This window comes from Salvelinus namaycush, chromosome 1 (assembly GCF_016432855.1).
Source record: "Salvelinus namaycush isolate Seneca chromosome 1, SaNama_1.0, whole genome shotgun sequence".
NCBI lineage: Eukaryota > Metazoa > Chordata > Actinopteri > Salmoniformes > Salmonidae > Salvelinus > Salvelinus namaycush.
The window spans coordinates 18,541,037-18,555,096 of record NC_052307.1 but is presented as its reverse complement, the minus strand read 5'-3'; the positions used below and the strand labels follow the sequence as shown (position 1 = coordinate 18,555,096).

The 14,060-nt window shown below is 40.9% G+C and overlaps 1 protein-coding gene across 1 annotated transcript; it reads left to right on the top strand.

Annotated features, from left to right (window-relative positions):
* The first annotated feature begins 208 nt into the window (after nt 1-208).
* LOC120050732 (serine/threonine-protein phosphatase with EF-hands 2) lies at nt 209-13,596 on the top strand. The gene is made up of 15 exons (XM_038997297.1): nt 209-334; nt 930-984; nt 1,090-1,265; nt 1,374-1,488; nt 1,656-1,702; nt 1,848-2,014; nt 2,114-2,150; nt 6,623-6,772; nt 7,005-7,361; nt 8,395-8,580; nt 9,199-9,341; nt 9,444-9,555; nt 12,386-12,547; nt 12,808-12,895; nt 13,343-13,596. The coding sequence occupies exons 1-15, from the start codon at nt 209-211 to the stop codon at nt 13,594-13,596; spliced, it is 2,175 nt and encodes a 724-aa protein (XP_038853225.1).
* Nucleotides 13,597-14,060: the final 464 nt, after the last annotated feature.

Here is a 14,060-nt window from a genome sequence, read left to right as displayed (position 1 = left end):
TTGTTACACAATGGCCAGACCTGGCATTGATAAATCATGGCAGTCAATGATCTGTCCTTGTTATAATACTGTTGTGATTATATATCTAATACTCTACTGTTGTGACCCACCCAGAGACATACAACCACATAATGCATGAACATACACAGGCATGTTCGTGGGTCTAGGTCTAGCACTGAACGGTCTCTCTCTATTCTGTCCAACAGCGATGAAGGCAGCTGTGTTGATCCAGCGCTGGTACCGTCAGTATGTGGCTCGTATGGAGATGAGACGCAGATACACCTGGAACATCTTCCAGTCTATAGAATACTCTGGGGAGCAGGCCCAGATCAAAGTGAGACACTGTAGTCACCCTGTATATTAGTGTACAACTGCCAGAGACTTTATGGCACAGTTGGTAGTGCACTTGCCCTGCAACTACATGGTAGCTGGTTCATGCCCCTCCCCCCAGCTGTTCCCCATGAATTGGTACACTACCTTCGAAGCAGTGGAGGCTGCTGAGGAGAGGATGGCTCATAATAATGGCTGGAACGGAACAAATGGAATGGCGTCAAACCATGTGTTTGATGTATTTGATTCTGCTCCAGCCATTACCACGAGCCCGTCCTCCCCAATTAAGGTGTAACCTTCAATTAGTATCCTCCTGTGCTTCGAAGGACATAGCAAATGAAAGTAGAATAAATAAGAAAGTAAAAGATTGATTAACATTAGATGTTTTTTAAGAGAAAATGCAATATTGCAGGCTAATACACTTTCATTTACAAATAAATCATCCATAAAGTGCAATATTAGTATTTACTTTGTGTGAGGAAAGGTTTAATACATAGTAATTCAACACAATCATACAGTTCCCCTGGTGAATAGCTACTTATAGAATACTTTGTGAAACTTTGCTAAAGAAAATGTCTCTCTCTCTCTTCTCTATGCAGCTTTACAATTTCCTTGGCTACCTCATGGACAACTTCAACCCAACTAGCACTGAACGTAAGACTTTCCCTGCGCTTCTGTTGTGGCTTTTGTATACAATTGGGACCCTTATTTCTGGTTCACGAACGTTGTCATATTATATCTGTGGTTTCTCCACTACAGGCAACTTAATCTCCCACATATTCCGAGAAAATGAAGTGTGCCGCGATACAGAGTGGGAGAGGCACTTCTGCTATAAGAATATTGAGGTGCCAGAGATCTACTCAGGTCCCCGTCTTATCTTCCCTCTTACTGTGGAACAAGTGGCTGCCATGGTAGAGGCCTTCAGGAATAAAAGAGTAGGTGAATTTATGTACCGTTAGAATTAAATTGATTCTCTGTTCCTAACTATAGTGCTTTAGCTTTATCACAAATCCCCTTCACTACACAACTGTTTCTCCCAGTAGCAGCTCCACTCTCGGTACGTTCTCCAACTTCTCCTGGAAACATGGAAGTTACTCCGAAAGCTGCCGAACATCAGTCGAATCTCCACCTGTCACAGCAAAGAAATCACAGTTTGTGGTGAGTAATAAATCACCACAGTTTTTTGTTGTTGTCTCGATTCACCTCATTGAGGAGAGCAACCCTTTTCAAATGTTGTTTTATATACCTTAAATGATACAAATATTAGCAAATGATAAACTGTAATAGTTATATCAGTGTATTGATACAGCATTGTTTAATCCAAGGTGATTTACATGGGCAGCTTGAAGACCTGCTGTTGATATTTTACAAGGTACTGTGTGTCATCTGCTACAATTTATCAGCTAAATACATATGAAATTAAATCATTATTTTTGTTGAAACTTTCCCCCATAATAGATATGAAGATATACATTTAAGATATTCATAGTCTGTTGTGTTTATTGTTTCCCCTGTAGAATGGCATGCCATCATTGGAGCGGCCATATGTTTTCAATGGAGACTTTGTTGATCGAGGCAAAGATTCCATTGAGATTCTCCTCATCCTTTTTGCCTTCCTGCTCGTGTATCCAAACGATGTTCACCTCAACAGGGGAAACCATGAAGACCATATTGTCAACTTGAGGTATACAGTCAAAACACTGATCATGTACGAATTCAATCTATTTAATAATTTAAAAAATCCTATATTTTCAACTCTGGTATCTCTTTGTCGTTTGTTTAGGTATGGCTTCACCAAGGAGGTGTTGGGGAAATACAAGGTAGGTTTCATTTGAGAAAAGTTAAATAAATAAAGAACACAACCTGGTGAAGTGTTGACTAACACAAGATGAACTTGTAGTGGGCAGTAATATTTGACATGTGCATATAATACATATAATATATAATATATATTATATATATTATAATAATATATAATATAATACAGTGCATACGATATTATAAATACCTCACATGCGACTCGTAATAAGACTAAGCAATTAGCCTATTAAAATGTTTATCTGACTCCATTAGTATAATTAGCAATATGCAAGAGACTACAGTTGAACCATGCACAATCAAGTATTACGGATTCAATAGTATAATAATACTTTTAGAAAAAATTGTTATCTTTAATTTGCAATCAGTAGCAACTATGAGAATAGAAAGGTTCAGAACTTTTGTGAAACATAACACAGTTGAAAAATATATGGCTAATAAAAAATAAAAATAAATGAATGGTGTTAAGAGATAGATGGGAGAGGTTGAGTGGAGCTGAAGGGTGGGATTAAAAACAAGATAACTAATGGGAAATATACTCTGTAAATTGTATATAGGTTCAGAACTTTGTGAAACAGCACAGTTAAAAATATATGGCAAAATAGAACTGGATCGGCTTCAGAAATAGATGGGAGGGGTTGATGGTATTTGAAGGATGGGATTTAAAAAAAACAAAAGATAACTATTGTAGAATATATTGTGCCTATAAAATGTATATAGTATGTATAAGCTGGAAGTAATTAGGGGAGGGGTGGTAGGGTTAGGAGAAAATAATAAAGGAACATATATTGTAAATAAGAATTTGTTCTTAACTGACTTGTCTAGTAAAATAAAGGTTAAATAAATAAAAATATGAGTTTCAGCCAATCAATTGTGTTGTGACAAGGTAGGGGTGGTATACAGAAGATAGACCTATTTGTTAAAAGACATAGTCCAGAACAGCTCAAATAAGCATAGAGAAACGACAGTCCATCATTACTTGAAGACATGAAGGTCAGTCAATATGGAACATTTCAAGAACTTTGAACCTTTCTTCAAGTGTAGTCGCAAAAACCATCAAGCGCTATGATGAAACTGGCTCTCATGAGGTCCGCCACAGGAGAGGAAGACCTAGAGTTACCTCTGCTGCAAAGGATAAGTTCATTAGAGTTAACTGCACCTCAGATTGCAGGCCAAATAAATGCTTCACAAATTTCAAGTAACATACACATCTCAACCTCAACTGTTCAGAGGAGACTGCGTGAATCAGGCCGTCATGGTCGAATTTCTGCAACAACAAAAAAACACTACTAGAGGACACCAATAAGAAAAAGAGACTTGCTTGAGCCAACAAACACGAGCAATGGACATTAGACCGGTGGACATTTGTCCTTTGGTCTGATGAGTCCAAATTTTTGATTTTTGGTTCCAACCGCCATGTCTTTATAGACGCAGAGTAAGTGAACAGATGATCTCCGCATGTGTGGTTCCCACCGTGAAGCGTGGAGGAGGAGTTGTGATGGTGTGGGGGTGCTGTGCTGGTGACACTGTCAGTGATTTATTGAGAATTCAAGGCACACTTAACCAGCAGGACAATGACCCAAAACACATTTCCAGGCTGTGTAAGGTCTATTTGACCAAGAAGGAGAGTGATGGAGTGCTGCATCAGATGACCTGGTCTCTACAATCACCAGGACCTTAACCCAATTGAGATGGTTTGGGATAAGTTGGATCAAAGAGTGAAGGAAAAGCAGCCAACAAGTGCTCAGCATATGTGGGAACTCCTTCAAGACTGTTGGAAAAGCATTCCTCATGAAGCTGGTTGAGAGAATGCCAAGAGTTTGCAAAGCTGTCATCAAGGCAAAGGGTGGCTACATTGAAGAATCTAAAGTCTAAAATATATTTTGATTTGTTTAACACTTTTTTGGTTACTACATGATTCCATATCTGTAATTTCATCGTTTTGATGTCTTCACTATTATTCTACAATGTAAAAATATAGCTTAAAAAAACAAAAACCCTTGAATGAGTAGTTGTGCCCAATTATTGACTGGTACTGTATATAGATAGCATCAGAGGTGTCCTCAGTGAACAAGTTTCAGATAGAAACTATACATGGATACCATTCAATATTCAATGTTCTGGATACTGTACCAGAGAGACACAGTTGAAGACGGAAGTTTACCTACACCTTAGCCAAATACATTTAAACTCAGTTTTTCACAATTCCTGACATTTAATCCTAGTAAAAATGATTAACTCTCTTAGGCCAGTTAGGATCACTACTTTATTTTAAGAATGTGAAATGTCAGAATAATAGTAGAGAGAATGATTTATTTCAGCTTTTATTTCTTTCATCACATTCCCAGTGGGTCAGAAGTTTACATACACTCAATTAGTATTTGGCAGCATTGCCTTTAAATTGTTTAACTTGGGTCAAACGTTTCGGGTAGCCTTACACAAGCTTCCCACAATAAGTTGGGTGGATTTTGGCCCATTCCTCCTGACAGAGCTGGTGTAACTGAGTAAGGTTTGTAGGCCTCCTTGCTCGCAGACGCTTTTTCAGTTCTGCCCACAAATTTTCTATAGGATTGAGGTCAGGGCTTTGTGATGGCCACTCCAATACCTTGACTTTGTTGTCCTTAAGCCATTTTGCCACAACTTTGGAAGTATGCTTGGGGTCATTGTCCATTTGGAAGAACCATTTGCGACCTAGCTTTAACTTCCTGACTGATGTCTTGAGATGTTGCTTCAATATATCCACTTAACTGTCCTTCCTCATGATGGCATCAATCTTGTGAAGTGCACCAGTCCCTCCTGCAGCAAAGCACCCCCACAACATGATGCTGCCACCCCTGTGCTTCACGGTTGGGATGTTGTTCTTCGGCTTGCAAGCCTCCCCCTTTTTCCTCCAAACATAACGATGGTCATTATGGCCAAACAGCTCTATTTTTGTTTCATCAGACCAGAGGACATTTCTCCAAAAAGTACGATCTTTGTCCCCATGTGCAGTTGCAAACTGTAGTCTGGCTTTTTTATGGTAGTTTCGGAGCAGTGTCTTCTCCTTGCTGAGCGGCCTTTCAGGTTATGTCGATATAGGACTCGTTTTACTGTAGATATAGATACTTTTGTACCTGTTTCCTCCAGCATCTTCACAAGGTCCTTTGCTGTTGTTCTGGGATTGATTTGCACTTTTCACACCAAAGTACATCCATCTCTAGGAGACAGAACGCATCTCCTTCCTGAGCGGTATGACGGCTGCGTGGTCCCATGGTGTTTATACTGGCGTACAATTGTTTGTACAGATGAACGTGGTACCTTCAGGCGTTTGGAAATTTCTCCCAAGGATGAACCAGACTTGTGGTCTACAATTTTTTTTCTGATTTCTTGGCTGATTTCTTTTGATTTTCCCACGATGTCAAGCAAAGAGGCACTGAGTTCGAAGGTAGGTCTTGAAATACATCCACAGGTACACCAACTACAATTCACTCAAATGATGTCAATTAGCCTATCAGAAGCTTCAAAATCCATGATATCATTTTCTGTAATTTTCCAAGTTGTTTAAAGGCACAGTCAACTTAGTGTATGTAAACTTCTGGAATTGTGATATATAAGTGAAATAATCTGTCTGTAAACAATTGTTGGAAAAATTACTTGTGTCATGCACAAAGTAGATGTCCTAACCGACTTGCCAAAAGTATAGTTTGTTAACAAGAAATTTGTGGAGTGGTTGAAAAACTAGTTTTAATGACTCCAACCTAAGTAAACTTCCAACTTCAACTGTTCCTTTTGGCCCCCCAGAGGAGAAAGGGCTGACCAGTCTTTGGGCATTGTCCTATCCTTGTGTTCCTGAACCATTTGCCATGCAGCTCCAGGTGACAGAGAACTGATGTCAGTCTCATGTAGGACTGGAAATACGTGCAGGATGTTCTGAATAGTTTGTTGACCATATGACATTAAATCCTCTTTATCCTACTTATAAAACATCAGGAAAATCTCTTTGCTAGTATCTTTAATTAATACTTTGATAACTTGGAATCACAACTATAAACTGCACTTGGCTTGCTCATTGCTCAGAGTTTAAAAGGGGTGTATTTCTACATTCAATGTGGGTCACTCACTGACTCCTCTGCGTAACGTCCAGTAAAAGGATTAAGAGGTTGCTTAACAAGATGACTTAAGGTCATCAGTGTTCTCTCAATGTGCCGGTTACAGGTTACAGTGAGTCAGGATAATCAGTGGCTTTACTGTACTTATGCCCACGCAGCAATGCACTCTTGGATCTTTACCCAGATTCTAAACATGCATCAAAACAGTACAGCTAAAGTGATTATTTGTTTACACTGGTTTAAAAGCCAGATCAGTTTGACATACATTTTTTTAAACACAATTCCCAACTTTGCTGGCACATATAGGGACAAAATGTCACACTCCTCTCATCTATTCAACAATGCAGTGATTAATTATAATTGTAGTTAATTTCCCTTGTCCTCAGATGCACGGCAAGAGGATCCTGAAGCTGCTTCAGAAGATCTTCAGCTGGTTGCCCCTGGCAACAGTCATCGATCAGAAAGTGTTGATCCTGCATGGGGGCATCTCCAACACCACGGACCTCTGCCTCATAGCCAGAGTGGACAGACACAAAGTAAGTGAGACTTTCTCTAGACAAGTGTAGTTTCTATCAATCAATCAATCAAAAATAATGTGGAACATACACTGTACAAACACATAAAGAAAAGGGAAAACGGTCGATTTCCACGGACTGACAAAGAGGACAGATGTAAATGTTAATAAATTATTTCATATAATTGAAATAATGCCTTTGTGTTCTCTCTCCCTCCACGTTTCTCTATCTCTATTTCTCTGACGTCTCCCAGTACGTGTCAGCCCTGAGGCCTCCTAAGAAGAGGACACAATACCCAGTGAGTCAGTCCTCTGTGGACTTGGACATGGAAGACGACCTGTCAGGCACCAAGAACAACCAGCGCCGGGTCTCCCTGATCAAGGCCAACTCCTTCGGACCCCGGGATGGCTTCCAGCGCCGCTCACTCCAGGACTTTTCCGGCAGGGTCCCCCGGACCGTTGACGAGGAGATAGAGGTGCGGCGGAGGCAATCCGGCTTCATCAAGGGCGGGTTCAGCCACAGTCAGGGGGACCTCAACAACCTGGCCGTCTCCTCGGCGTCGCAGGAATCCACCGACACAGCAGACACTACCGTAGAGGAGTGGAAACAGGTGAGGAATTCCGGCTGGGGATGTGTTGTAGACCAGAGAGGTGGTTTGGTGAACTGTGCTGTGTGATGAGTAACAGTAACCTTGTCTGAGACCTGACGACTTTAGCCTTTAGCTCTATACAGGTTCGATACTCGGTCAGTTACTCATGATTGGTTGTTCAACACCACCTCAGCACTAGGAGTGCTCTATGCTCTGTTTGTGTATGTCGCAGATTGACATTTATTGTCATGATTCTTTCCCTTGAGCCAGAACTGAGAGGTTTCCACTAGATCAAAGGTAGGCAACCCTGGTCCTGGAGTGCCGCAGGCGCTAGATGGACCAGCTGCAAAATTGTCTATATCATACAAATTAATGAAAACAAAAAGCTTAGTTTAAGGCATTAGGGTTTACAGTGTGGTTAAGGTTAGGGTTAATGTTAGGGTTATGTTTAAAATCAGGTTTTATGACTTTATGGCTGTGCCAGTTAGTCACCACTCTGCAGAACTGCCTACAGGGCAAGACTCATGACAGTAAATGCCAACCTGCCTACAGTCACTTACTTAGTCACTGGTAGACAGACTGTAAGACAGAGGACCGTTAATCCGTCAACCTGAATAACAATCTTGTTTTCCAATTTGCCAATTTGCCACGTTTCAGGACAAACCCTCATTTTACAAGAGGAGCCAACTACATTTTGTTCTCTTCCCTTTAACTCAATGGTGAAGGTTAATGTGTCTTACAGTACAATAGTCATTCAACTGAATCCATCACAGTATTTTAAGGAAAATCTGTCTCCTAAATGGTGAATGATTGTCTGCACTATGTAGTATATACTCTGATATAATATAAGCGCTAGCTTAAAGTAGTGTACTGTTTAGGGAATAGAGTGTCATTTGAGATACAGCCATGGTCTTCTCACCTCTATATCTACTTATAGCCCTGTACCAGTCATTTGTTTACTGTCATTTTTGTTTTCCTTATGATAGCCTATTGTAAAGTCCTTGGGTCTGACAAAAATGCTAATAATTTTACAATGTATTATTTATATGACTAGATTCTGGACCTACTGTGGAGTGACCCCATGTCTCAGAACGGCTGCATACCCAACGAGGTGCGGGGAGGAGGCTGCTACTGGGGGCCAGACGTCACCCAGGACTTCCTGGACAGACACAACATGCAGCTCATCATCCGCTCCCACGAGTGCAAGCAGGATGGCTACGAGTTTTGCCACAACCGCAGGGTGAGAACAGTCAGGCTAAAGGTGTCTAAGGGATTACGTAGGATGGGTAAGACTAGGGCCTGTATCCAAACAGTGTCTCAGAGTAGGAGTGTGGATATATTACACTTCCCCCTGTCCATATAATCATATTCATTATGATCTAAACGGCAAATCTGATGTCAGATCAGCAATACTCTGAGACGTGACCTGATCATAAAACACTCTAGACCCTCATTATACGCTATAACTAGGGCCACAAGTTTGTCCTAGTCAGGTCATGTGGCCAGGAACAACTCCTGGCCTTGGTAATGGCATATTTTGAATGCTAAGTCCCATTTATGCCCACTATGCCCACTGCCCTGTCGTGACATAGGCCTACACTAAAGTCTTTTCTCACTTGGCAGAGGGGAGCAGTTGCTCCACCATACTTTTGAGCTAATATTCTATAAGAGTAACAGGTGCCGGTAATCAGCTCCGGTGAGCTCCTGCCCAAGTCAAGCAAGGGTTGTAAAGCTGCTCACTTGCTTTAGTCAGCCTACATTTGTGTGCTATGAAAGTGCGGTATGAGAGGTTTCTGGAAACTTAAACATTGCTTTTCACTGTTTGGTAATTCTGTATTGTTTACAATTTGTACAACAGGTCCTCACCCTGTTCTCTGCCTCCAACTACTATGAAGTGGGCAGCAACAGAGGGGCCTACGTGAAATTGGGACCAGACCTAGTGCCTTATTTGATTCAGTACCAGGCTAGCAGTATGACTCGAGAACTCACCCTCAGGAAAAAGTAAGCTACAACAGACAATGGAAAATTATTTAGATTAATAAAGTTAAGATTGTTAAATTGACGTGGACAGAGTTTGATCTGCTCTCCCTGTCTGGACTACAGTGTGGGGAAGGTGGAACATTCAGCCCTCAAGGTCCTGCGGGAACAGCTGTTTGCACACAAGTCTGACCTCGTCAGTGCCTTCCAAGAGTTTGACAAAGACAAAACAGGTGTCGTATCAATTGACATAGCCATGATCAAATATTCCCCCAAAGGATTAAGATTTATGTGATTTAATACAATTTACACCCTTTAATTGTTTATACTCATATTTCATGAGATATAATATCTTATTTTGTGGTTGTTTTTTGGGGGGGAATAGATCAGCTATGAAATTAGCAGATAAAATGTAAATCAAATAACATTACTTGCATCCTTTTGGATTCTTTTTTTTCTACCACCCCCTGCCCTGGTTGGAGAATTCGTTCTCGTTGTCTCTCTCTCTCCCTCTCTCTCTCTCTCTCTCTCTTTCTCTATCTCTCTCTCTCTATATATATATAGAGAGAGAGAGACAGAGAGAGACAGAGAGAACGAAAACGAGTTCTCCAACCAGGGCGGGGGGTGGTAGAAAAAAAAGAATCCAAAAGGATGCAGCTAATGTATATATATATATATATATATATATATATATACAGTACCAGTCAAAAGTTTGGACACACCTACTCATTCAAGGGTTTTTCTTTATTTGTACTATTTTCTACATTTTCTATTTAACATATACGGAATCATTTAGTAACCAATAAAGTGTTAAACAAATCAAAATATGTTTTATATTTGAGATTATTTTATTTGTACCATTTTCTACATTATAGAATAATAGTGAAGACATCAGAACTGTGAAAAACACATGTAGTAACCCCAAAAAATGTTAAACAAATCAAAATATTTGGAAGGAAATTCCACAAATTAACAAGGCACACCTGTTAATTGAAATGCATTCCAGGTGACTACCTCATGAAGCTGGTTGAGAGAATGCCAAGAGTGTGCAAAGCTGTCATCAAGGCAAAGGGTGGCTACTTTGAAGAATGGTTACCACATGATTCCATATGTATTTTTTCACAGTCCTGATGTCTTCACTATTATTCTACAGTGTAGAAAATAGTAAAAATAAAGAAAAACCCTTGAATGAGGTGTGAGGTGTGTCCAAACTTTTGACTGGTACTGTATATATATATATATATATATATATATATATATATATATATATATATATAGTTGAAGTCGTAAGTTTACATACACTTAGGTTGGAGTCATTAAAACTTGTTTTTCAACCACTCCACAAATTTCTTGTTAACAAACTATACTTTTGGCAAGTCGGTTAGGACATCTACTTTGTGCATGACACAAGTATTTTTCCAACAATTGTTTACAGACAGATTATTTCACTTATAATTCACTGTATCACAATTCCAGAAGTTCAGAAGTTTACATATACTAAGTTGACTGTGCCTTTAAACAGCTTCGGAAATTCAAGAAAATTATGTAATGGCTTTAGAAGCTTCTGATAGGTTAATTGACATCATTTGAGTCAATTGGAGGTGTACCTGTGAATGAATTTCAAGGCCTACCTTCAAACTCAGTGCCTCTTTGCTTGACATCATGGGGAAATCAGCCAAGACCTCAGAAAGAAAATTGTAGACCTCGACAAGTCTGGTTCATCCTTGGGAGAAATTTCCAAACACCATGTTCATCTGTACAAACAATAGTACACAAGTATAAACACCATGGGATCACGCAGCCGTCATACCGCTCAGGAAGGAGACGCGTTCTGTCTCCTAGAGATGGATGTACTTTGGTGCGAAAAGTGAAAATCAATCCCAAAACAACAGCAAAGGACCTTGTGAAGATGCTGGAGGAAACCGGTACAAAAGTATCTATATCCACAGTAGTCCTATATCGACATAACCTGAAAGGCCGCTCAGCAAGGAAGAAGATACTGCTCCAAAACTGCCATAAAAAAAGCCAGACTACGGTTTGCAACTGCACATGGGGACAGAGATCGTACTTTTTAGAGAAATGTCCAGGGGTCTGATGAAACAAAAATATAACTGTTTGGCCATAATGACCATCGTTATGTTTGGAGGAAAAAGGGGGAGCCGAAGAACAACATCCCAACCGTGAAGCACAGGGGTGGCAGCATCATGTTGTGGGGGTGCTATAATGCAGGAGGGACTGGTTCACTTCACAAAATTGATGTAATCATGAGGAAGGACAATTAAGTGGATATATTGAAGCAACATCTCAAGACATCAGTCAGGAAGTTAAAGCTTGGTCGCAAATGGGTCTCCCAAATGGACAATGACCCCAAACATACTTCCAAAGTTGTGGCAAAATGGCTTAAGGACAACAAAGTCAAGGTATTGGAGTGGCCATCACAAAGCCCTGACCTCAATCCCATAGAAAATGTGTGAGAACTGAAAAAGCATCTGCGAGCAAGGAGGCCTACAAACTTGATTCTGTTACACCAGCTCTGTCAGGAGGAATGGGCCAAAATTCACCCAATTTATTGTGGGAAGCTTGTGGAAGGCTACCCAACATGTTTGACCCAAGTTAAAGAATTTAAAGGCAATGCTACCAAATACTAATTGAGTGTATGTAAACTTCTGGCTCACTGGGATTGTGATGAAATAAATAAAAGCTGAAATAAATCATTCTCTCTACTATTATTCTGACATTTCACATTCTTAAAATAAAGTGGTGATCCTAACTGACCTAAGACAACTGACCTATTACTTGGATTAAATGTCAGGAATTGTGAAAACTGAGTTCACATGTATTTGGCTCAGGTGTATGTAAACTTCGGACTTCAACTATATATATATATATGTGTGTGTGTGTGTGTGTGTGTATGTATATATATATGTGTGTATATATTTATGTGTATGTATATGTATATATGTGTATGTATATATGTATGTGTATATATATATGTATGTATATATGTATGTGTGTGTGTGTATATATATATAAGTAGTCCCCTCCTCCCTATCTCCAACACAGGGCAGGTGTCTCTGAATGACTGGGCCACGGCGGTAGAGAGTGTGCTCCGTCTAGGCCTACCCTGGAGGATGCTGCGCTTTCAGCTGGCCACCTGCAAGACCCCGGGGGGCATGTTGGACTACCAGGAGTGGTTCCAGGAACTCTCCATAAAAGAGCCACAAATGGAGGTAATGGCATGTTACATCTGTCATTTAACTTCCATATTGACAATACTGATCAAATCCTTGTGGATGTACATACTTCTGTCCCTACAGGCTAATTGTGTTTGTTTGTCTTATCCAAGCATTCATGGTTATATAGCATTCTGTGGGAACACAGTTGTTATGTCATGACACACCTCTTATTTCAAAACCTGATGCCATAGAAAATAATTGGTGTCGTTCCATAGAGTGTTCACAGACAACTCTCCCCTTGATTGCCTATGCAGCACATCGATCAGGGTTTGCTGGAGACCCTGTACCGCCATCGCGCCACCTTGGAGACCATCTTCAGAATAGTGGATTTAGACAACTCAGGTAACAATACTCCTTTACTCTGCCTTCATTCCATGTGTTGTTTCTTCAGGTGAATGTTTTGATCGCACAAGACATGACGTCAACTATCGGTTACCTGTGTTATTTGTTTGGGGTGCGTAGTTTGCATACGTACATATGTAAGTACACTCAGACACATGTCGTACTTATTGAGGCCAACCTCCCTGTAGTCTGTCTGTGGGGTGTTAAAGCTAACGTCAGCAGTAGGTGGTGGCTGATATAGGATTAACCCACTGGTCTTCTAGTATCACATCCAGCCAACTGACACCAGCCCTGCTACTTATCTCTCCCCTCATCCCACTGGCTCTCCATCTCTCCTCCCTTCCCCTCTCCTCCATCTTTCCTTCCCCTCTCTCCTCCCTCTCCTCTCTACCATTCTCTCCTGCCTCTCCCTCCACTCTCTCTCCCCCTCCTCCCGCCTCCCTCCAGGGTTCATCACAATGGAGGACTTCCGTCAGACGTGGAAGCTGCTGAGTGCCTTCTTAAAGATGGAGATCACTGACGAAGCTATCTCGGACCTGTCCGTCACCATAGACACCAACCAGGACGGCAACATTGACATCGATGAGTTCATGGAGGCCTTCCGGCTGACAGACAAGAAAAGCCGGCTGGAGAGGGGAAAGAGCATGTTTATGGGGACCACCACTGACCTGACCAAACTGGAGGGGGACCCCAATATATGAGGGATTAGTGGGACTGGAGGGGGAACCCAATATATGAGGGATTAGTGGGACTGGAGGGTGCGCCCAACAAGTATGTAGTAGTTTGAGTAAGTAAAAAAAAAAAGCAGACACTATCCACTCAAGACACTCTCCACCCAAGACCAACAAACTACTACTAGTGGGAGAAGGTCCGTATGGAGAGAGAGAATGTAAGAGACTGCTTGTTTATTACCTCAGGGGCTATGGAGGTAGCGCACAAACAAACAAGCCAACAAGCTGCTTTGATCATTGACGCACATTGAGACACTGAGACTATGGAGTGTTACAGCAGTGTCGATTAGGCTAGAAGGTGGATAGCAGACAATCTCCTTGGTGATTAGAGAGGATGGCTGGAATTTATTTTCGTCATAGGTTGAAGTTCAAGAAGACACCACAGAGTGATGTAGTTTTGGATTAATTCAGTATGTATGCAGATGCAGAGGCCA

Coding starts and splice junctions, on each gene's coding strand:
- LOC120050732 (XM_038997297.1), top strand. CDS start 209: ATGAAGGCAGCTGTGTTGATCCAGCGCTGGTACCGTCAGTATGTGGCT. Junction 985..1,089: donor CAACCCAACTAGCACTGAAC/GTAAGACTTTCC, acceptor TCTCCACTACAG/GCAACTTAATCTCCCACATA. Junction 2,151..6,622: donor AGGTGTTGGGGAAATACAAG/GTAGGTTTCATT, acceptor CCTTGTCCTCAG/ATGCACGGCAAGAGGATCCT.